The sequence below is a fragment of the Mycteria americana genome, chromosome 2 (genome assembly GCF_035582795.1).
Source record: "Mycteria americana isolate JAX WOST 10 ecotype Jacksonville Zoo and Gardens chromosome 2, USCA_MyAme_1.0, whole genome shotgun sequence".
Lineage (NCBI taxonomy): Eukaryota > Metazoa > Chordata > Aves > Ciconiiformes > Ciconiidae > Mycteria > Mycteria americana.
Window position 1 is genome coordinate 3639486 of NC_134366.1, and position 23481 is coordinate 3662966.

The 23481-nt window shown below is 43.3% G+C and overlaps 1 protein-coding gene across 3 annotated transcripts in view; it reads left to right on the forward strand.

The window, feature by feature from the left end:
• The window catches only part of OBSCN (obscurin, cytoskeletal calmodulin and titin-interacting RhoGEF), a 200088-nt gene that overhangs the window by 103904 nt on the left and 72703 nt on the right, over nt 1-23481 (forward strand). For all 3 annotated transcript variants that reach the window (XM_075492235.1, XM_075492232.1, XM_075492233.1), the window contains 15 exons: nt 653-919; nt 1590-1856; nt 3107-3373; nt 4586-4858; nt 5482-5748; nt 7743-8009; nt 9285-9554; nt 10084-10350; nt 11221-11487; nt 12354-12620; nt 13321-13593; nt 17116-17382; nt 19452-19724; nt 20402-20674; nt 22148-22435. In XM_075492235.1, coding sequence (XP_075348350.1) covers nt 653-919; nt 1590-1856; nt 3107-3373; nt 4586-4858; nt 5482-5748; nt 7743-8009; nt 9285-9554; nt 10084-10350; nt 11221-11487; nt 12354-12620; nt 13321-13593; nt 17116-17382; nt 19452-19724; nt 20402-20674; nt 22148-22435 — 4053 coding nt within the window. The remainder of the gene's footprint in view (nt 1-652; nt 920-1589; nt 1857-3106; nt 3374-4585; nt 4859-5481; nt 5749-7742; nt 8010-9284; nt 9555-10083; nt 10351-11220; nt 11488-12353; nt 12621-13320; nt 13594-17115; nt 17383-19451; nt 19725-20401; nt 20675-22147; nt 22436-23481) is intronic.

Genomic DNA, 23481 nt, shown 5'->3' on the forward strand with positions numbered 1-23481 from the left:
AATTGGGGGATAAAGGATTTCTATAACATGTGAATGTGCTGTATTATTACTTAGGCTTTGAGCCTCAAATATAAACTTTGAGTGCAAACAACTGCATCCACATCTGTTTTCCTCCACCCCTTCTACCACCCAGAGCAAGACCTTTCCTGAAATCTGAATTTCCTCTTCAGTTTATCACTTTATTGTTGTCTTTTACTGTACTGCCTCTTCTTGTGTTTTGAATACTAACTTGATCTTTTATACGTTGATAGAAGCTTTATTTAGGGGGAAAATACTCTTTGCTTAATATTGCAAACTTGCAGACCTTTATTAAGGAACAAGGGTCCATGTAAGAGAGAGCATGTCCCAGTGGTCTTTGACTAAAGCATCCCTAGTTGGCATGGAGATGCTTCCGCAGGAAAGCCTGCCTCCTTCAGATCACAAACCAGGCCATTCTGTGGACCACTTTCAAAGACCAGATCCTTCCTAATTTCACCATCTGTCCTCAGCTCTTGGTTCACATAATGGTTCCAGAAAGTTGCTACCAAGACAGAGAGCTGCAGCCCAAAGGTTGTGGGATCATTAGAGTAGGCCATTTCTGAAGACTGATGGTAGGATTGGGTCATTTCTGGACTAAAACGCTCTTAAAACATTTCCCTCTCAAATTTTGCAGCACTGCCTGTCACATTTAAGCAACCCCTTCAAAATAAGGAATCAGAGGAAGGAAGTACAGCTACATTGTGCTGTGAGCTGTCAAAACCCAATGCTGCAGTGGAATGGAGGAAAGGAGGAGTGGGGCTGCAGCCCAGCCAGAAATATGAAATGAGGCAGAGGGAATGCCGGGTAGAGCTCTTAATACATAATCTTAAATTAGAAGATACAGGAGAATACAGCTGTGATACTGGGGATCAGGAAACCAAGGCATCTTTAAATGTGAAAGGTAGGTGGTATGAGCTGACTCCTAAAGCAATAGATTCATCCAACATGCAAAGCAACAGTTTGAATATGAATACTTTTAAGTACCTTATTTTTTTTCCCTATAAATATTTTCCTTTCCATCTGATATGGTAGGATTTTTTTTTTTCAATGAGAATGGAAGAGGATGATATTTTTTTCTTCCAGTGCTGCATCTGAGTTTTGGGTTTACGTGTGGGGAGAAATTAAACAAAGAACAACACTTTAACATAACCTCTGGACATTTCACATGACATGGTTTAAATATTTTTAAAAATATTTTCTTCCAAATCCTGGAAGAAGACTGACAACGACCTTCCTGATCTGTCAAGGCTGTCCACGGAGTTTTGAACTTCTTTACTCTTGAGATCTTTGTTAGATTGACTGAAAAATAGATTTATTCAAAGAATTCAACCCTGGGAAAGACTTGAGTCAAGGAACAAAGGAAATAAATGTTCTAAGTGCTGATGGCTGCTTCTGATGCAGCAAGATCTCCTAATACCTCCAGGCAAATTAGAAAACATGGGTCCTGCCTAGGAATATAGCACTTGCAAAGCACAGTATCTTTTTCTCTGAAGTGTCAGTCTAACTGTGTTAACCAGGACTTGACTCAGGCTTCAATAAAAGCTCCTGTTGCTTCTTTTTTTCCCCTTTAGCTCTGCCTGTTCTTTTCAAAAAGGAGCTCAAGGACAAGGAGGTGGAAGAAGGAGCTGCAGTGAAATTCCAGTGTGAGCTGACAAAGGATAATGCAACAGTGGAGTGGAGGAAAGGCACCATGGAGCTCTTCCCGTGCGCCAAATATGAAATTAAATTAAGGGGTCGCACAGCTGAACTTGTGATTCATAATGTAGAACCAGAAGATGCCTCTGATTACACATGTGATACAGGAGACCAGCAAAGCACAGCAGTACTCAGAGTGAATGGTTAGCATTGCATCAGAATGGAACAAAGGATAAAAGGGATTTGTAAAATTGTGTGAATTATATTCTTCTATTCATTGGTGAATACAGCACCCCAAAAGTTAAGATAAAGAGGAAATCAGGTGCCCAGTCATAAACCAGAATACAGAAAAGTGGGTCTTATGGGACAGGATTTGTAGAATGGCTATTTAAGCCTGTAAACCACAGTGTACAGTGTATTGACCCCTTCTCTGATATGAGAAAAGCAAGAAACTCTGCATCATGGGGATTTTGAAATTCTAATAGATCTTTACTTTTGGCACTTTGCATTCATTTCTGGTTCAGCAGAATCAATAAGTAATCATAAGTCATTTACAAAAGCATTTAAAAAATTACTATTTTCGATTTTTGTAATGCCCTCCTATGAAGATCTTAAGAACACTGTGTTTGAACAAAACAGGAATAATGTCTGTGATTAATCACTGCCTGAAATGTTAATGGTCATCTCGAACTGTTGGGTGCAACTTGTGACTTTGATCTAAGCCACAGCCTTTCGAACTACAGCCTCTTGGCTGAACCTGACCCTCAAAGCAGTTGACCGCTGGGTCAACTACAAGTGAAAGAGCCCTGTGCTTGCATTGCGTGTATCCCAATAGGGTTTAGACAGAGGGACCACAAGCACTGAGATTCCTGTTTTCACAGCTGCTCACACACAGGGGGTGGATATCCCCTTCTTGTTTTCATCAGTGACAAGCTGTTGCGTGAGCTGTTCCATGGCCCGCTTGAATAAATGCAGTCCATTTGTGCCTCATCTGGAAGGACTCGCTGTTGATGGTCTAGGATCTTGAAAATCTAGCAGAGAAATGAGAGATGTGTTTAAAGCTTTACATCCTTTATGGTGTTAGAAGTCATGAGTATTTCTATAAAAATGAACAGATTTACACTAGTTTTAATCAGAAAGTACCAGGTTTTGCCTAGCCAAAAATTTTGTGCATGTGGGAGTTTCCAATATCCAGAGCAGATGTGTAAAAGGTGTAATGTGGATGCCCTTGACTTTATGGGAAACAAACATATTTGGGGAACTTTCTGACCCTCTCCTTATCCAGATATACAGAATATAGGTTTTCTTATAGAGAAAAAGGGGTTGTTATTATCATATAACCACTTAATGCAAATTTGTTCTGCAGCATCAGACCCCAGGTGCCTTGTGCTGAGTTGTCCAGACCTGGCATTCAAGCTAATGAATCGTGCATTAATTGTTTTTCACTTTGCAGCCATCAAACCCCAGCTGAAGCAGCAGCTGAAGAATGAAGAAGTGGAAGTGGGAGGAACAGCCAGGCTGCGCTGTGAGATTTCCATTAGCAAAGCAGAAGTGGAGTGGAGGAAAGATGGAGTCGTCCTTCACTCAAGCTCCAAGTATGAAATGTGGCAGGACGGCACCCTCCGCGAGCTGCGTGTTCACCGCCTGGAGCCTAGCGATGCCGGGGAGTATTCCTGCAAGGCTGGAGATGAGACGAGCTCTGCAAAACTGACCGTGAAAGGCAAGACCCGTTTACTGGGGCAAGGGGATTTTCACTTTAGGAAGCTAAGATTTTGCGACATAATTGTTACTGTTGTGATAAACAATTCTGACAAACTATTGTGATAAACACAGAGCATAGGAAGGGTATCATAAAAAAATCTTGTGCTCAATGAATACACTGAAGCAAAGATTCACTTGGTGGACAGGGGAGGATAAGGGCAGCTGTAATTTTTGACTCATGGCTTGAAATATTTGCTTGACATCATATGCATGTGAGTGAACAGATGGTTCATCCCCAGCTTCCAGTCACATGGCAGCTGCATCTGGCCTTAATGTCATTACAGACAGAGCGTGCTTTCAGGTTGGGCCACTAGTGTGGAACAATCCCCGCTAGCATCTCTACAGGCTACTCAATATTATAGATACTCTGTACATTATGCCCAGCTGCATTATTTTTTGTGCAGATGGTGACCTCAGTTGTATCAATATGAAGTGCGTTTGCTCAGATGAAGATTGCACTGCTGCTCCTTTGGCATTCCCCGGCAGATTCGGGGTTCATACAGCTTTTGCCTGTTGCAGGCTGTCTGTATGATCTTTGCACAGATCTGCAGGTGCTCAGCTGTCCTAGAAGCAGGACTCAAGCAAATTGAAGCACAAATGCCCTGTGCTCATGCTAATCCAGTAAGTCCTGCCGAGAGCACGGAGCCAACCAGATCCCCATCCAGTTTGGAGTGCCAGCATGGAGTATATGCAATTCTGTTTGCAAAAAGACAGCAGAGGGAATCAGGTTTTCATGTTGTTCATGATATCTAAGTGTAAATGTAACAAACTTTAAAATCCTGATTTTAGCATCTGGCGTTCACACCTTATTCACCCAATTATGGTATCAAACATGTAATTAAAAATCAATATGCAATGTATCTTTGAGAAAGGGCAAGCAATAAACCCGCTAACTGAAAGATATTGGCCATGTTGCCAAGTACGCTGCAAGCAGTGAACCAGCAGAGTTTGAAACGTGTGATTTGAGAGGCTGTGATATCTCCATCCTTGGAGGTACTTACAGCTCAGCTGGACAAGGTGTTGAGCAACCTGCTGTAAGCTGGCCCTGCTTTGAGCAGTGGTTGGACCAGATGACCTCCAGAAGTCCCCTCCAACTTATATTATTCCATGATTCTGTGATTTGATCCGTGTTTTCCCTTTCACGGCTTGACTACCGATGGACTGTTTGCAGAGCCTGACGTGACCATCGTGAGTGGCCTAAAGGACGTGGTGGTGTTTGAAGGGGACGATGTCACATTTCGGTGCCAGGTTTCTCATGAGAATGCAAGGGACGTTGAATGGAAGCTACAGGATGTTGCTCTGCAAAATAACGAAATGAATGAGATCTCAGTGGAAAAAGGAAAGATTCACACCCTGACATTAAGGAAGGTGACTGAGCAGGACATTGGCACCATCACTTTCCGAGTGGGACCCCACACGTCGACGGCAGAGCTCACAGTAAAAGGTAAAGGCTCTTTGTGGTGTGGGAAAGGAACAGGATTGGTGAGAAAAGGTAACATTTTGCTTATGCTAATAGTAAATTCAAGGCCATCGTTCACCCCTTGTTAGCTCATGTTAGTAGGGTACTTGTGCTTCAGAGCATACGTGATGTACTAATGTGGTCTCATATACCCTCATCACTATGGACAGAAAGTGGAAATATCACCAGGGTCCTCAAGATAACTGGTTTCTAGAGAAATTACTGGGGTAGCTCCAGTAGGGGAATTGGCAGACCTGTCATTATCATTGCTTCCATCTTTGGAGCCTTTCTTTCTCTAAACGCTATTTTGAAGAAATTCTCAAACATCCTTCTCCTTCCCTCTTTGAAACTATTGATCTGGTCAAAGTCCCCATCCCAGCTGAACCAGTTAAAACGTCTGTAAAGTTTTGGATTAGCACTTCAGTAACTTCAACAAATATTTGCAAGTGGGTTTCATCCAAAATCCATTCACTTGTTTTAACTGCCCAATATATAACACAGAAATTAAAGTATTTTTTTAATACTTAATTGTTTAGATGTAGCTTTAACACTGCAGCAAAACAATATAAAGGTGACTGTAAATGCCTTTGCTGTGTTTGTAATTTCAGTGCCACCTCCAGTCTTTAAGGAGAAATTACAGAGCACAGAACTGCAGGAAGAAGAAACAGCCATCCTCCGCTGCGAGGTCTCCCAGCCTAATGTTGCGGTCGAGTGGAAGAAAGGCACCCAGGTGATTTCCCCGAGCTCCAAGTATGAAATCAGGCAGGAGGGAACAATCCATACCTTAAAGATTTATCATTTAAAACCAGAAGACTCTGGCAAATACACCTGTGATAATGGAAACGAACAAACGACAGCCACTTTAACTGTTAAAGGTAGGTTGTTTGGGGGTTTTTTTAAGATGAGAAACTTGTTCCACTTCCTTAGCTTAGTACTAGCCAGAGGGTGTTATCTACTGGCCTTGGCTTCAGATGTATTTTGCTGGCATAAAGCAACTGAGTCCTTTTGCTTTCAGAAGTTATGTTGAGTCCTGTGGTGTCTTGAGCAATGAACATGGAGGGACCCAATCGTAGTAACTGCTTCCCCAGTCCTAGACCTAAGGGCCTCTTGCTGGTCATTCAGAAAAACAAGGCTGGGACTAAAATTAAAATGAGACCATTTTGATTCTTAACCACCTCAGTCCTTCGAGCTGTAGTCCCACCTGGGCAAGTGGTGTTCAAGAGTCAAAGTGCCCAAACTTACATGGGCGCTCAACTCCAGCTGAAGAGCAAGGCACCTAAATACTTCTAGTGCCTAGGGTCTTAAAAATGGATGCAATGTGCCCATATGTCCATTTTTTAAAATCCACTTCTGTACCGGTACAAGTACAATATTAATGTGACTTTTTCTGAGGTACAAGATCAGCTAAAATAAAGAGGAGTCAGGAGGTTCTTGTGAAATGCTGTTTTTGAAATATCCCTTGAGGGCTCTCCCATGAAGGGCACGCACCTGCCTGCTATCACACTAACTTCAGGATCCAGTGATACCAGAATACCTGTACTGTAAGCAGATCCTCTGATGGTGGCTGTCCGTTTGTGTCTCTGTGTGTGGTCCCAGCCACTCCACCACTCTTTGAAAAAAAACTCCAAAACCAGGAAGCCAAGGAAGGCTCTACGGTCACCCTTCATGCCGAGCTCTCCAAACACGATGCACCGGTGAGGTGGAAAAAAGGGTCAGTCTTGCTCCAAGCCAGCAACAAGTATGAGATGAAGCAGGTGGGGTCTGCTGTGGAGCTACTCATCCACGATCTACAGCTGAAGGATGCTGGAGACTACATCTGCGATTCTGGCGATGAGCAAACTGTGGCATCCTTGGTAGTGAAAGGTGACAAAAAGCTTCCACTTCAACTTTTAGGGAGTTCTAGGTTAGTTTAGATGTTCCATATGTAAGATTCAGGAACACTGTGGCAGTGAGTCTTTTTTTTTGGATGAGGATTTCTGAATCAACAGTGATGCAGTCTGACAGACTAGGTCTTCACAAAGACATTATTTCTCTTTCCTACTTATGCCTTTGTTGGCTCCTACGAGCCCTAGGACTGCGGGACTTAGCTGCACAATGAGATGCCTTCACTGCGAATGCAACTGTACAAAAGCCTTGACCCCAGGCATTGCCCAGCTGTCCCACAGAATACACCATCCGTTCCTACATCATCTGCAAGCACCTTCAGATCTCTCTCCTCTTATACGCATCTGCCACCCAGTTGCTATGAATTCTCTCTGCTTTCTAGAGCCCCATCTCCTTCCCTTGTAAATACCAATTCAGCTGTAGCTGTGGAGCCACCAAGGTTCTTTCGGGGAACTGGACTTGAGGAACTAAACTGCATGTGGCACATTGTAAATCAACCCACCAAAACTCCATCTTGACCCATCAGTAATAAATATTACTGCAGAGATTTCTGGAGTTCATCTCTCTTCTGGGTCCAGTTTTGAAACGAGGGGCATTATATAACAATGCTTCTCCATGCACCCTCCCAAATACCCAAGAACTTAGATATAAGGCGTAGGTTTTTGAGTTCCGGGTTTGGTAACCATTTGGAGATACGTGCACTTAGATGCTCAAGAGTCCATATTCGTGACCGCTTCTGTGTAAAGGAACATACTCCCAGAGGTGCTCGGTGTCTGCAGTGCCCAGTGACTCCTGGGGAGGGCAGGGTGCTTCGTGCTCCTGGAAATCCAGCACTTTCTGTCATTTCTTGTTTGGGTTTTAAAGTCATTTTGGAATTGAGTTTGAACCAAATTTGGAACGGCACCACAGTTTCACTAAACACAAGACTTAGTGACGCAGTCAGCAATGAAACATATTTTTTTTCCTCTGATTTATCTCTGTTTAGCTTTGCCAGTAATCTTTACACAACCACTCCAGAACCAGCAAGCTGAAGGAGGTGGCACCGTCACTTTGAGCTGTGAAATCTCAAAATCAAATGCCGCTGTGCAGTGGAAGAAGGCTGGGACAGTGCTGCGACCAAGTGACAAATACAAGATGCGCCAAGCTGGGTCCGTGGCTGAGCTGACGATTTGCAACCTGAGTGAAGCTGATGCTGGGGAATACATGTGTGACACTGGGGACCAGCAAACCACTGCAGCTGTGCTCGTGAAAGGTGAGGCTTCGCGTGGGGAAGAGCCGAACACAGCTTGGTACCGTGGCAGGGGCACATGATTTAAGTAATTTGACAGCTAGACGTTGTCCTGTGCCCAAACTGAATCTTGGGGATCTCGGAGACGGGAGTGATTTCAGAGGGATAAGAACTGGGCCAGTTATCTCTAGGGAATCGGAAATGGGTCTTTAGTCAATGATTCTGTAGTTTAATGTTAATGTCACCCACCAAAACCTGTTGACAATGTTTTCACAATACATAGGTTGCATTGTAAATATATACATTTATTATACGTACGATACAGTGTAACATGCATACTTTATAGACTATCATATATATGTGTGTTGCGGATGGAGTGAGGGTGCACTTTACTGGTAAGAGAGAAGTAAAAATATAGTTTATTGATACAGAATAGGGAGTTAACAAAGTTCAAGGCGACAGTGTTTTAACAAGATTCGATGGCGAGGTGCACTTGATTATTTGCTGCATAGAGGACAGGGTCAGACAAAACTGTCAGGGAGACCCTCCCGTTGAGTCATGAGGTTCGGAAAGGATCCCCTTGCTTTCTAAACTCCTTCTCAGAGAGGAGTCTGGGTGCGGCTGGATCCAGTCCTAGTCCCAGACTTGGTCAACGGTTTATGTCTAAAGGATTGTATATGTGCGCAATCAATCCTTTGTATCACTTAGCTAAGATTTCAAAGTTTAGCATGCTGTTAGTCACTTACCGAGGATCTGTTGCAGCAAGGAATCTCTCAGCCTCGAGGAGTAACCTTGAGAGGCATCCCTGCTCGAGGGGAGATCCTGGCGTGCAGCCCGCTGCCCTGCAGGAGAGCTCGACAGGACCTGGGCTGTCCACTATTTAAGGAGTGAGATGATTGACTTATGGTCATATTTGCATCCAGCAAGAGGTTTAGATCCCTGCTTCAGGCAGCCCTTGGCTACTTTGTTGCCATTCGTCCTCAAGGTCCAGCATAAGCTGGATGCAGCTATCGGGATGACTCCCGCTGATGGTTACTGCTTGTGCAGGGAGCGGGGGGGGGAGCACACCACCACAATGTGCATAATATATATGGACACATACATACATACATACATTATGCATCTGTAAGAATGTAACATGTTACTACATGCCCATGTAACTACATTTCCGTGCATTTAGTGCTTAGTGGTTGTTTTTTCAAATAATATAGTACTGTCAAGAAAGAGCATAACAAAATGTTTAACCCAGGAATCATCACTTGAAAGTAGATGACAAACTCTGTTGACCTTTCCATAAAGAACCAGCAGCAGCCATAGTGGAGACGCTGAAGGATGTCACTTCATATGAAGGAGAAGACGCAGTGTTTGAATGCAGGCTGTCCCGGGAAACAACTCAGGATGCCCAGTGGTTCCTGGGGGACGTTCCCCTGCAATCCAATGAAATGAATGAGATCAGAGTCCAAGGGACTTGTCACATGTTGATCCTGAGGAAGGTGACACTAGAAGACTGTGGGCCCATCAGTTTCAAAGTTGGGCAGCATACCTCAGCAGCACAGCTAACGGTACAAGGTGAGCAACCTCCTAGGAAGAGGGATTTAGAAGATACTGGTAAGCACTGCCAATATTGCTTTATCTTCCGGAGAGGTTGATTTGGGAGGAGGGGTCTCTGGAAATCTTGGGAAATTTGGCTAACCTAATTTAGGCATTTAAGAGGTAGCAATGTACATCTGAGCTAGTTGTTTCAGTCCCTTTTTATAGTCCGTGGAGTGAAGCAGACATCCTTGGAAGACCACCCAACTTATTCTGAAACAAGCAGCTAAGATATGTCAGAATCAATGCTGAAGAATGTCAAGAATGTGCTCTAAATTAATCTCCTACTTATGATGTTCTTAGATCATATTTACTCCTAAAAAAGTCCAAAAACTCTGAAAACCCTTCCATTAAGTTCTACAGAATGATTTTGAAAGATGGGCCAATACCTTATCTTGCTTGTTCCTCTTTGATCTGGTTCACAATGTAACTATAGGCACCCAGCTCCAACCTGGAGGCAATGCTGGATTAGGCGGTTGCAGCAATGTTGGTACCCTCTTTCCCACAGTTGCTCCGGTCACCTTTGTAAAGGCCCTCCACAGCTTGGAGCTGCAGGAAGGTGGCACGGCTCACTTGTCCTGTGAGGTGTCCAAGCCCGATGTCCCAGTGGAATGGAAGAAAGGCACATCTGTGATCCGCTCCAGCCAGAAGTGCAGCATCAAGCAGGAGGGGAATGTGCACACGCTGGTCATTCACGATTTGAACCGTGCGGACTCAGGGGAGTATAGCTGCCACGCAGCTGATGGGAAGACCACTGCCAGACTAGAGGTTAAAGGTATGATTTCCTCTTTGCTCAGCAGTGGTGAGAGGTGTGGATATCAATTTTTGGAGCTCCCCAGTACAAGACAGACACTGAGGTAGCGGAGCAAGTGCAGCAGAGGCCACCAAGTTTGCCAGGGGGCTGTAACACGTGAAGTATAAGGTAGAGGCAGGGTAGCTGGGTTTATTCAACCTGGAGAAGAGAAGGTTAAGTGAGAGGAGACCTCGTTGCTGTCTGCAGCTACCAAATGGGAGTCTACAGACAAGAGAGGCACAGACTTTCCTTGAGGTGCTCAGTAAACAGATGAGAGGCAACAAGTGCAACCTGCAGCAAAAGAAAGTCACGCTAGGAGGAAAACCCAGCCTTTCACAATGAAGGGGTGGCCAGACACTGGAACTGGGACCCAGAGTGGCAGAGGAATCTCCATCCGTGGAGGACCTGCACAGGTCCCTTCAGCCTTAATTATTCTGTAATTGATCCCTAGCTGCGTGATCTGAAGCCTCAGGTCTGCAGGTGTGTATTCTTTGAGTGCTTTTATCCTGTTCAGTGGTTTTATTTTGGGGATGAAAACCCATATGGGCTTCAGAAATTATTATTGAAGTTAGTTGGGAATTCTTTATGAAACAAAGTCTAGGATACGGGGAGAGAAATGCAGCTCCTGTAGAACTGAAATTTTTCCTCCTGGTTAACTCCTCTCCCTCCTCCTCCTCTAACTGGCTTAGACCTAGGCATCCCTGCCCCGGCAGCTCTCCTTAGGTAAACGCAGCCGGAATTGTGCATGAACTTCATGAAGGGCATTACCAGTACCTTAAAAATAAAACATTCCTCCATTTACTCTTTTTGTTTTGCCCATTTTTTCACTTTGCACCGTTCCCCCCTTTCAAGCCCTTCCCGTGCTTTTCAAACACTGGCTGAAAAATGAGGAGGTGGAGGAAGGGCACACAGCCGTGCTGCACTGCGAGCTGACAAAACCCAATGCACCCGTGGAGTGGAGGAAGGGAGATATGGTGCTGCAGCCAAGCGACAAGTATGAGATCCGGCAAGAGGGGACACGTGTCGAGCTCTTCATCTATGATGCTGAGGCTCAGGATGCTGGTGATTATACGTGTGACTCAGGGGATCAGCAGACCACTGCATCGCTCCAAGTCAAAGGTAGGAGAAGCCTTGCTTGAAGGCAGAGAACTTATGGCTGTGGCTGCCCTCCATAGGGGTGATAAGGCAGTTTTATCACTGCATTATCATTAACACTCTCTATCTGTGAATTACAACTGCAGGAAAGGGTTTGATCTGCAATCTGTTCTTCAACGAATAATCTAGCGCCTTTTAAACCTAATTCTATTTCTGCAGTTGCAATTTTGATCTCTGTGAGAACTGGGAGCAAAACTGCAGCTGCTGCTAATGGAGGCTACGTACAAGAGCACTTAGAAAACTTGCCTGCTGCCTGGCAATAAGAGACTGGAGTATTTCACCATACCTGGAACAGGCCCATTTTAGATGCAGCATGAGCAGCCCAAGATCTATCATTCTTTTTCTTTTTCTAGTGGCTACGTTTTTTGATTTTATAGTGTTATTCATTTTATACTTTTATATACTGATTTTATAGTTTTATTAATTTTAAAGCAACCAGATCATGCTTTTCGATCCTGTGTTTAGCCCCCGTAACCAGCTCCTGCTCAGAGTGTGTGGTTTCAGCAATGAAATGTCCAAATGCTGTGATTGGTACTGTTGTGCCTCTAACTGCTTACACTGAAAAGTGTAGGTATGCCCATATGAAGCCCCTTAGAGGTCCTGTGACCTATGGCAATCCTTTATGGAGCACCAGTGGACACCCTCACAGTATCAGCGGCTGATCCCCATAAGTGTCTGGCTATGGCACAACTCAAAGTCCTGCTCTGGACTTGACCTTGCCAGCAGGCAAGTTGTGGTTCAGAAAGATGGGAACTGCCGAGCTGGAGAAGTTGCAAGCAAGTTTCTCACCTCTGAGCACTGTCACTGATGCAGTTGCTTCTCCACCGCAGTACTACCCGTGCTGTTTAACGCAGAGCTGAAAAACGTAGAGTCTGAAGAAGGGGGAACAGCTGTCTTGCACTGTGAGATCTCCAAGCCGGACGCCCCCGTTGAGTGGAGAAAAGGCGGGGTGGTCATTCAGCCCAGTGACAAGTACGAGATGAAGCTGAAAGGCAGCATTGCTGAGCTGATCATCCATGGTGTAGAGCCTGATGACTGTGGGGATTATACCTGTAGCACTGGATACGAGATCACCACAGGTTCTGTGTATGTGCAAGGTAAGGTGAAATGTGGTGGAAATGCTCTGATTTTGTTGCCTGGATTTCTTATTCCAAAATCTTTGACAGTAATTGGCCAAACTTGTCTCAGATGCAAACAGTGGAAAGCCCATTCATTTCTTTCCTGGTTTCAGTGAAGATATAAACAAATCCTGGCTGAGGTTGGACCAATGTTTATAAGTTAAGGTAGCTCAAAGTACTGACTGTACTGGGTACCATAGCAGATGGTGGTACTGCTGAAAAACTATTTGCTTGGAGCAGTGGTTGTAAAAAGTACCGAAATTCTTGTTATTACTGATTACAGCTTCTACCATTGCTGATATTCTTATTACTCTTTTAACACGCTGTAAGAAAACATTTGAATCTTAAGCTACCTCTCTGCCTCCCACCTCATACAATGTCAGTGCAGATGGTTGCAACGCACAGGAGAGCCAGTCATGACCTGGTCATGGAGTAGAGTTTCCTCCCAATGAAACAGTGTTTGCAGACACACACACTGCGTTTCCAAGCAGGTTAAGGATGGAAAGTGGTTTCTAAATCCCTTAAAGAAAATTTTAGCTCTTTTTTCCCTGGAACAGCATTACAAGTTTAACTCTGCTGGACAACTGGCACTGTTGCTTGGGCTAGTTCTGCAGGAAGCGACATGTATATGTTTATGCTTTTGTTTTCCTTTGGCACCTTCTCTTGCTCTGTTATACAGAAGAAGCAGCAGTCATAGTTTCTGGTTTAAAGAACACAGACGTCTTCGTGGGTGAGTCAGCCACATTCACCTGCGAGCTCTCGCACCCGGGCGTGAAGAACGTGCAGTGGTGGCTCGATGGATCTCCCCTTCACAACAACTTTGTGACTGAAATCTCTGAGCAGGACGGGATGATTCACACTTTAACCCTAAACGATGTGGCGTGCCATGACTCAGGCACTGTCACCTTCAGAGCTGGGTCCCTTATATCTTCAGCTAAATTATTGGTCAAAGGTATTTTGTTGTTAGAAAGAAACACATGGCCACCTCTGGACTTGCTCAGTGCGCTAGTGCTTCTGCCTTCCAGGCTACCCTTACTAAATCCCTTCACAGGTCTTCTGTGTCCTGCAGCCCTCCACTTCTGCAAGTCACCTATACTCACGCCAGAAGTCTTATAGGTACAATCACATTGATTTTTTTTTTTTTTCTTCAGTGGTTCAGGTGAGGAAGGGTTGCAGGGTCAGGGCTGCTGCTTTCACTTGACATCTAAGTAGAGCTGGACATAAACCACTGTGGTAGCACCTGATTTTTTTTTTTATCCCCCCTTCAACTGTTTTTACAATACCACAAAATATTACATAGCTGGAAATTCACAAAATCACTACTGTGCTGCTCCATAGCTAGGCTATTGGTGCTTGAGCTCAGTATGTTCCCAAGACAAGACTTTGGGCTGTTATATTGATGGCTGCAGAGCTCTTCCTGGAAACCAAAGGGTATATGATATTGCAGTAACACAGTGACAAAATGAACCTTGTTTGTTGACTGCCAGAATAGTAATGGTCATCACTGCACTAGCAAAGCTTTCTGGTCTGTTGAATAAATATTTTTCTCATTTGGTAAGGGTAGCCACAAGCCGCAAATAACACTGAGCTCCAGACTTGATAAAGCAAGCTCCTTCACATCCAGTCCTTTTATAGCCATTGGGAAAAGTTGTTATTTTTCAGACAAAAATAACACTTTTTCCTTGCTTGGTAAAGGGGTTTGTATATATGGAGATATAAAGGGCTAAGAGTTCTTTATTAAAATCTACCTCCGTGCTATAACTGTCTACCCTAACAGGAATGATCCACAATATGGAATTGTAGGCAGTGGTTGATGTCTCCTTCTCTGTATAATGTGTCCCTTGTACATTCAGAAAATGTAACTCTCTGCAAAGATAAAATGCCAAATCACTTCTTCCTAATATCAGAATGATGCAGGAACAACATAGCGTGCAAACACCACAAATCCCATGTCCATTTGTATCAATTTTGAGTTTCCCATTTCCAGAGACAGAACCTGATTCTGGGCTCTCTAGGCAAAGAACTCCGGTGGAGTTCTAAACTAAAACATAAATTAAAAATATATGCATCGTTAGATATTCTACTCAGTCAAATAAAGGGCTCCTGAGAAGTTTTAATTTCACAGAATCACAGCATCATTGATGTTGGAAGGGACCCCTGGACATCATCTAGTCCAACCCCACAGCTCACGCTAGTACACATATGTACGTGGGTATTTTGTGCTTCTATTAAGGCAAGATTTCTTTAATGTGAACCTGAATCACAGCAGTATATGAGTATAATTGGATTAGGATGAGAAAGTTATTTAAAAAACACCCCAGTTACACTGTGCTCAATAACGCTTGATTTAATAGGAAAGTAAAATACTAGTAAAATTCTAACTGTGCTTGTATTAACAGCCAATTTCATGCACTTCGTTTTGTCCAGAAATTTAAAAATAGACCTGTCTTTGAACTAGGTGCATTTCAGTCTATCTAGCTATCCATGGCTTGTTCTTCATCAAGGAACAAGTTGTCTTTCTCTCTGTTCCATGTGCCCCGTTCTCCTGCTGTAAGGCATGCTTGTAACTGGATATATTCTATAATAAGCAAGATCTTATAACAGCTTTTCTTGTTGGGCCTTCACAATATCATTGCCCTACAACTGCATTCGTTCAGTGGCCCAGCATGACAGCATCTTCATGTATGGGTGGGGGGAAAATGGAAAACGTTGAAGGAGCTGCTGCCTTCTTCTGACCCCTTTGGGCAGGGTGAGAATTACAGGCCCCAATGTACACGTTGGCTTCTAAGTCCCAAGGAGCTTTCTGCCATTCTGCATGGGTGAATAGGGCCACCAACGTCTTAGCCTAGCAGTGGCAAAGAGCAATGGGCAGTGGAACCAGGACACCTTTCTTCTCCAAGACCACAGGTGACATTTACTGTGAGGAGCATATATCTGCATCTTATGAAAGGAGATGGTATTGTACTCCCCAGCTGCACAGATACCTTCTTGCTTCTTCAGTCCTGGGGTAACCAAAACATTTCCATGATCTGCCATTGATGCCTCCTCTCCGTAAACACACATGCAGACACACGGAGTGGTAGAGAGAGCCTTAGAGAACAGGATGAAGCCTTGCAACAAGTTTCCAAAAGACGTTTGCAAAACTCATCTTTGTTTCCCAAGGTCTGCTGGTAGCATCCCAAATTCTCAACCTGATGCCCCAGTTTCAAGAGGAGCATTCCAGACAGAGGTCCAGTGTAGTTTATTCAAGCTGGTTTGTGATCAGAACAACTATTTGAAAGATAAGGACATATATCAGCTTTCTCTGACTGTCATCTTTTTATGTCCCATTGTAGCCCTATCAATTTTTTGGGGAAGTTGACATAGTTCTGCTGAGAAGGACGTTGCAGACAGACTTCCATTTTCACACTTCATTGAGATTTTTCTTTTTAGCATATATATTGCAGTTGCATGTGAGTGGTCCGATTTGACATCTCAGGAAGGACTCCTCGGCTGCTTTGGAAGCTCACAATATTTTGGGGTTAGATAGATCTACTGTGCCCTACAGCTGCCTCCCAAGAAGCAGAAGTAGTATTTTAGAAGAAAGACTGGATGCCTAAAAGCAGCCTTATGGATCTCACCTTCTTCAGAGGTGCTGCATATCCAGCTGCTCTCAGCATTTTATGGGCTCTCAACCTGAGGTTGCAATGGTTCATGCTGCATCTCCGGCTCAGCTATTGTAAAGGAAATAATTTTATTTTTCCCCAAACTATGTCTCTGCTGCAGAGGAACATATAGTTAATCAAAACAATAAGTACATGTCTCCTGTGAAGTGCCCTTTTTTGTTACAGTTGTCCTGGATCTTTGCTCCTCATGCTGCCAGTGACTCCTGACATATAGCCATCACCACGACAGGACAGAAATGAGTATTTGCATTCGAGTATTACATTTCTTTCCAGTGAGCAGTTGCAGTTTGCTCATACAAGGAGCCTCCAGTAGAGTTTGTGGCATTTTCCTGTTGCTATGTGAGGTTAAGAGTTACAGGGAACCACTCGCAGCAGCCCATCCATTGCAGTCCTCTGTCTCACACTTGCGCTCCTGACACGTTCTGGGAAGCAGAAGTGTTTCGCATCCAGCACTTCCTAGTCTAGAGGATTTCAGCAATGCTGGGAGAAAAACTAAGCCCGGAGGGAATCCCAGCAGATGGTCTGCACAGAAGTTCATATTCAGGACTGTTAAAGCACAAGCCTTAATTGCTGGTGGCCCATTTTCCAGTGTGATAGTTATATTCTAATGTACCAGTTTTGCTTCAATCCTGCTTGATGCTGACACACGCACAGACTAAACTGCTAATCCCCAGTGTGCCCAGCCAGCTTCGTGCTTGCACTGTCACTCTGCTTGCTCCCCACAGGTTCTGTGCTTGTCAAAAATCTCTAAGTTGCAATTTCCATGAGGATCCACTAATGCATGTCCTTCCTGACGTGTTGGTTAACAGATCCAACCATTGAAGTGGTCAGTCCCATGCAGGATATAACTGTTGATGAAGATGGCACAGCAGAGTTCATATGCCAATATTCTAGGCCAGTACACGCCATATGGAAGAAAAATGATCAGGAAATACATGCAGATGGGCAGCGAGTGATTATCGATCAGGACTGGAATGTAAGCATGCTAAAAATTAAACCTACGGTACCAGAAGACACTGGCATCTATTCTTGCGAAGCTGAAGGCATTAAAGTGATGGCTGCACTTGATGTTCAAGGTGAGGTCTTCCAGCCAAAGAGGAAGACTATCATGGGTTCCAAATAAGAGAGGTGGAAAAGTCATGGCAGCACCCCACAATAAGTGACACATCAGATACCCGCTCTTTGGTGTTCACTCCAGTACTGATAACGATGACAAAAGTAGTTGGGAGTTAATGGAAACTGAATATGAAACTGCAGCATTTCACTGGAGCTTAGTTCTAGTTAACGCTCACTTATTACACCACTTACACATCATACCTCTTCTGCAATGAACTGGAACATCAGTGCAATGGGATGTGTCCTGCTGAATTATTGTAAAATCGCAGGTGTAATGTTGGTCCAAAGGAATAATAAGAGTACATTTTGCTGTTACAGAGTGCTTTTTACACACGGTGTGCCTTAAAACCAGTAGCTAATGGATAGTGTGGAATTTCATTTTATTTTCAGCTAAGCTAAGGTAGCTTGGTATTTTACTTATTTCAAATACTGATCACTCAGGAATTACCTTCTCACTTGGCATCAGCATTTGTGAGGGCCCTGAGAAACAGTAAATAAAAATATTAACAATAGGTTTAGGATTTTACGTTGATGTTTCTTATTTTTTTCTGCTGTGTATGGAATTATTGTTTTCAGTCACCAGGTGAATTAGTGTGATCAGCAAAAGCAACGGTTCTGATTTGATTTCTGAATATTTGTGTTTTGTTAGGCAATTATGCCTTCTTGCTTAACCAGAGTTGTGAGTATAGAGGAGCAGGGTATTAGTTATTATAATGTTTTCTACATTGATAGGCGCTTTCCATTTTAGGGATTTTAAAAAGATGTTAATGAGCATAATCTAAAAGCATCCCAGAGGAGGCAGGATTGGCAATTGGCTGCTTTTCATAGTTAGGGAATCCAGTGCTCCAAAAGTGCACAAATAAACAGCTTGGATCTGTTCTAACAAAATTATACATTCTCCAAGGATTTACAGACCCCTCATTGTTATCCATAAGTACGAATATTATAAAATACATAATTTTTTTAGTAACTCATGCTTTTCTTCTTTTTTTGCTATTAAATAAATTGTTCAGCATTTTTTTTTTTTTTCCTTTTTGCTTAGAACAGTTCCAGATAATGGTTATAGCAATCTAAACAGGAATGTCTCGTGGCATTCGTTTATATTATAGATCATGCTGACCATTGTATAGTATTTGCGTAAACTGTATTTACTCAACCGTGTGTTCCCACTGTTGTGCATGTAATTTGTCCATGTAGCTGGTCTAACACGCATTATATTCACATGCACCAGCCCAGGTTTAATTTTGCATCAGGCTGATTGCTTATGTAGAAATGCCAACTGGCGCATGACTCTGCAGGCAAATGGAGCGCGTAGATACGTGCATGTTTCTGACCGCACAATTCACCACACGCGCATGAGAAAATAAACCTAATATATTATCACAGAGCTTTTGTAAGAATTCAGAAATTTACTATTCAAAATACTGTTAATACAGATTTTAACTTTTTGTGTGTTTCCTAGAGGCAGACTTGTTAACTCAGATGACAGTCACTAGAGCTTTGCCAGCTCTAATATTCTCTCATATTTGCTTTGCATGAAAGGTAGTAAGATTTTATCACGAGCTGTCTGTGGATTCATATCTCCCCAATTATGATGATAATTGCACTGCCTGGGAGATCTGTGGGAAATGTTTCCTGCTGTGGGACAGAAGGAATTTGATTATACTTTCTCTTCCTGAGCTATCTCTTTCTATCGCCTATTGGCCCGATTCATATAAGCACCAACATTTTTTTTCTTTATTTGTAAAAAGAGAAGTCAGGTTGCTGGCGGAAGTCTAGATGAAATGCTAGAAGTCCTAGAGGTTTATCGTTATTTTTAAACTATCTCACTACTTAAAATGTTTTCAAATATAGTATTGTGTTAGAGTATGGTTGAAATCAACAACTAAACCTACAAGCACAGTTTATCACATCCACATCCTTTCCATCAGCTTTCCAGCAGTGGGAATCATCCAGTGGTCCAAGGCTTGTTAATTTTCAGATATGCATGGCCAAACAATTAATACTGTTCGTTGTCCTTCTTCGCTAGCCAAGAACAGCATTGTCCAGGGCTTGGAGAACGTGGAAGCCGTGGAAGGAGGGGAAGCCCTGTTTGAATGCTATCTTTCCAAGCCCGAGTGCTACAATTACAACTGGCTGATTGACGATGAACCTGCCAAAACTACAGAAAACACTGAGATGGTTTACTTTGAAAATGGACGCAGGCATCTTCTGCTGCTGAAGAACCTAACTGCCCAGGACAGCTGCAGGGTGACTTTTACGTGCAGCGATGCAGTGACCTCAGCCTTCCTGACGGTGAAAGGTAACTGAAACACTCATGCATGGGGAGTCTTAAGTTTCTGGTTGGAAAGGGCAAATGAACCAGGAAAATACGATGAGTAGCAGAGAGTAAAAGTTGCATTTGTTCCTTGCTTCTTACCGAAATCTTCTTCCCACGCAATAAATGGATGATGTTTTACAATTTCCTTTTTTTCTTGTTCCCTATGCCATGACACAGAGATAAGCAGCATCAGTTGGCAATGAGTTAGCAGCAAATGACCGTCTGACAGTTGTCATTATTCTGATGAGTTGCGTTGTGTTTATAGGTACTTCAGGGCTTTAGAGATGAGAGTTATATCAGCAACAATATTATCTCTGCATCCTTGTATTTTATGCTATTACTGGAGACCCCTGTGGGGATCAGAGCCCCTTTCAAGTACAAGAACAACCATCCTTAGTTATAGTATGGTATCTCCATTGTGGTTTTCTGCTACTTGGGAAAGACAGACATTGCTAGGCTGGGTTTTGCTCCTGAAAGTTTTGAAAAGTTTAAGTCCTCAATGATACCTTCTGTTCTAATAATATACATAACCTCCCTTTTAGCGATCTCCTTGCTCTCTAAGGTCTGACTGTCCAGAGCTTCAGCATAAATATTCTCAAAATCTCTTGCTTGTGTTTGTTTCTGTAACTGAGGGCTTGATTACCTATTTTTATCTACAGGATGGCGCCTACAGATCTTGCAGCCTCTCACAGATGTGGAAGTCTCTCCAGGGGAGACAGCTACATTTAGCTGCGTTCTAAGTGAAGCTGTGCCAATTACTGAAGTTGCCTGGTATAGTAATGACATAGAGATCCAGTCGGATGAGGACTGGGAGGTACAAACAGATGGAAACAAATACAAACTTATTCTGAAAAAAGCCCAACCGCATCATTCTGGGGAGGTGACCTTTGCTTCCAGGGAAGCAATTACATCAGCCAAGTTATCTGTGATAGGTAAGTGTCTGTGATTTTAGCCCAGTGGCAGTTGAAATCTCAGACTTTGGTATTGAGCTACAACATTGAATTTTCTAATCTTTGTACTGATTCTTTTCTCTTTGCCTTGCATGTCCCAAGCTGGTGTTCTTAGTCTGAGAGGATGCTACTGGGCAACTTGTTCTTTGACCAGAAATAGTCCACCTCATCAGAAGAAAATTGTATCAGGCAGCGATGGTAGAGATGTTCACCAGCTTCCTTTAGCTGCAGTCTTTTGTAAAATGTAACAAAGAGTTTAACGGAAATCAATTTACTCAGAGTTCAATATCACCCTCAGCAAATGTGGACACAGGAGGGAGCTGAGCTAGAGTGCACATGGAAAAATTATCCAGGGCAGCAGAGAACCTTTTGAAATCTGCTAATCTACTCAAGTGCGGGCAACCAGTTTTTGAGATTAATGAGTTGCATATTAAAATCTTCATGTGGGTGAGATCCATGAACATACACCCTTTACTTGAGAGATACAAGAGTTAATAGCTCTTCAAGTACCTCACAAGTAGAAAAGATGATCGTTCCCTAATTCCCTCATGGGGCAGGTTAGACCAATGATTTGTCAATGTCCATTCCAGCACCCAAGGCCTGGTTCCTTCCCACAGTGGGATAGGTGGGTCACCCAGCAATGGTCACGCCAGCACAACCCCGGTGATGGTTATGAGATAATTGCAAGGTGTTTTTCTGTACATTGTAGTGGAGATGTTCAAGAGCTACTGATTCACCATCCGTTCTTTAAATTATTATAGGTAGTCTGTCTGTCTAATGATTTCTGAGACTTGAGAGATCTCTGATATATTCCAGCCATTTCCACAAAAAAATTGGTTGTTGACTGATTTAAACCAGCGTTATCTTATTTTGAGCACCTACATTTTAGGAACTGCAAAATACTATCCTCATGAACTCCTCCTGTTGACAGGTTTTCTGTATGAAATTTGGCTGAAAATAGAGAAAAGAAGCTTTTATGTTATGTTTGTGGTGTCCAGAATTAAAGAGCTGGCTGTTGACCTTATTTGACTTTAATTAGTTGGATTGGTACATCGTGGCAGGTCATTTACTTGGTAAATGCCTTGAACTTGAAGACTAAAAGAATTATTTCTGTCTTCTAAGCCCTTCTAAGCATAGGGTGATCTTTATTTTGAGCTGGGTGGGAAAAAGCAGCAGTAAAAAAAATCACAGCAATATGTGACATTAAGTATGTGAGATGGCGGTTGGAAAATGAATGTTTGTCATTAGCAGTGTAGATCAGGGCAGACAAAAGAAAACTCAGTGGTGCACAGGTGTGTCTCACTGTCATGGGCATGTACCCACTCAACTTTACAATAAGACAGATACTGAATCTGTTGCTCTTCCTTCTTGTTGCTTGTAGAAGGCTCTTGGTTGTTTTAGTGTAAAGCATTATTGCTCATGTTGTACATCACGGGACCTCTGTTGTGCCTTCAGCCCACCCCGATCCACCTGAAGACCCAGAAGTGTTAAGTAAGAACAGCCATTCTGTAACTCTGTCTTGGTACAAGCCGTTGAGCGACGGTGGTTGTGACATCCTAGGCTACAACGTGGAGAGGAAAATCCCAGGTATTGGCTGGCAGTCGTGCAGCAAGGGCATTATTCAAAACACGGAGTTTATGGTGGACGATCTCACCCCAGGTGAACCCTACAGATTCCGCGTCTCGGCTATAAACAAAGTTGGGGCCAGCGAGCCAGTGCACTTCCCTCAGATGGTGCGGCTAGGTGAGAACGGAGGGATGCCCCCATGGAGGACTGCAAGCTGCTGTAGACCTTGTGTTTCGCATGGCATGCCTGCTTCACCTGTTCCAGGCATCTCCTGGAAGAGTTCACTCTGCAACGTCTTTCAGTGCTTTGCTGCCAACACAATAGAGGAGAAAGAGCTTGGAAAAATTGTTCTGGGCTGCCGCGAACAAAACCTGCTGCATTGTTAGTACTCAACACTTATTTTCTCCAAACTGCATCAAGCTGTCTCGCAGCCTGCACTGCATCCATGTGTTGTCTGGTCACCATGAGTTTCTTTTCTGGTGGAGTTAGGATGGAATGAGTCAAAAGGGGCATGTTGGAATGCATTCAGGGTAACCAAGACCCTGGCACCAATGCAGTGGGTGGGCAGTGTTGTCTTCTTCACCCATCTTTCTCTTTCGTTGTATTATTTGTGTATCTTTTTCAATAACCCCCACAAAGAAATGCTGCAGGACACAGTTCCTTTGCTGTCTTCTGGTGAAACTTTGGAAGCTACAGTGGGATGGAGAGCCACTCCCTCAATCTTTCTTTTCTTGCAACTCTTTCTGTGATAGCCGAGTGCCCAACAAATTCCTCGAAGTGAGAATAATAATAAAAAAAATCCTCTTTTGCTTAAGGCTCAGACACGCAATGATGTTTTTGCAACATAACAACTGCCAGTGCTGGACCCTGATAACTCTGCATTATGCTGACTTTGTCTACAACAAACCCAAGGCATTTTGGGCAGTGGTCCCCTCACCCCCGTGGAATGTGCAGAGGGGCAGAACACGCTCAGGAGTGTGCTGCTTTTGGGAACTCAGCTGTGTGCTTTACATCCCAGTCAACATCTCCACGTTTAATGCATTTGTCTTGACTTCATTTTGAGTATCATTGTCGTACAAACAGCATGCCGTTGGCAGGCCTCCTTCCAAAGTAAAAAAGATACAGAGAATTTTTATTTTTAAATTCTTCATGCTTTTTGAGAATTTTTACTCTTCCTAAGCTAGCGTAAATATATATATATATATTTACTTTCAAGACTGGGA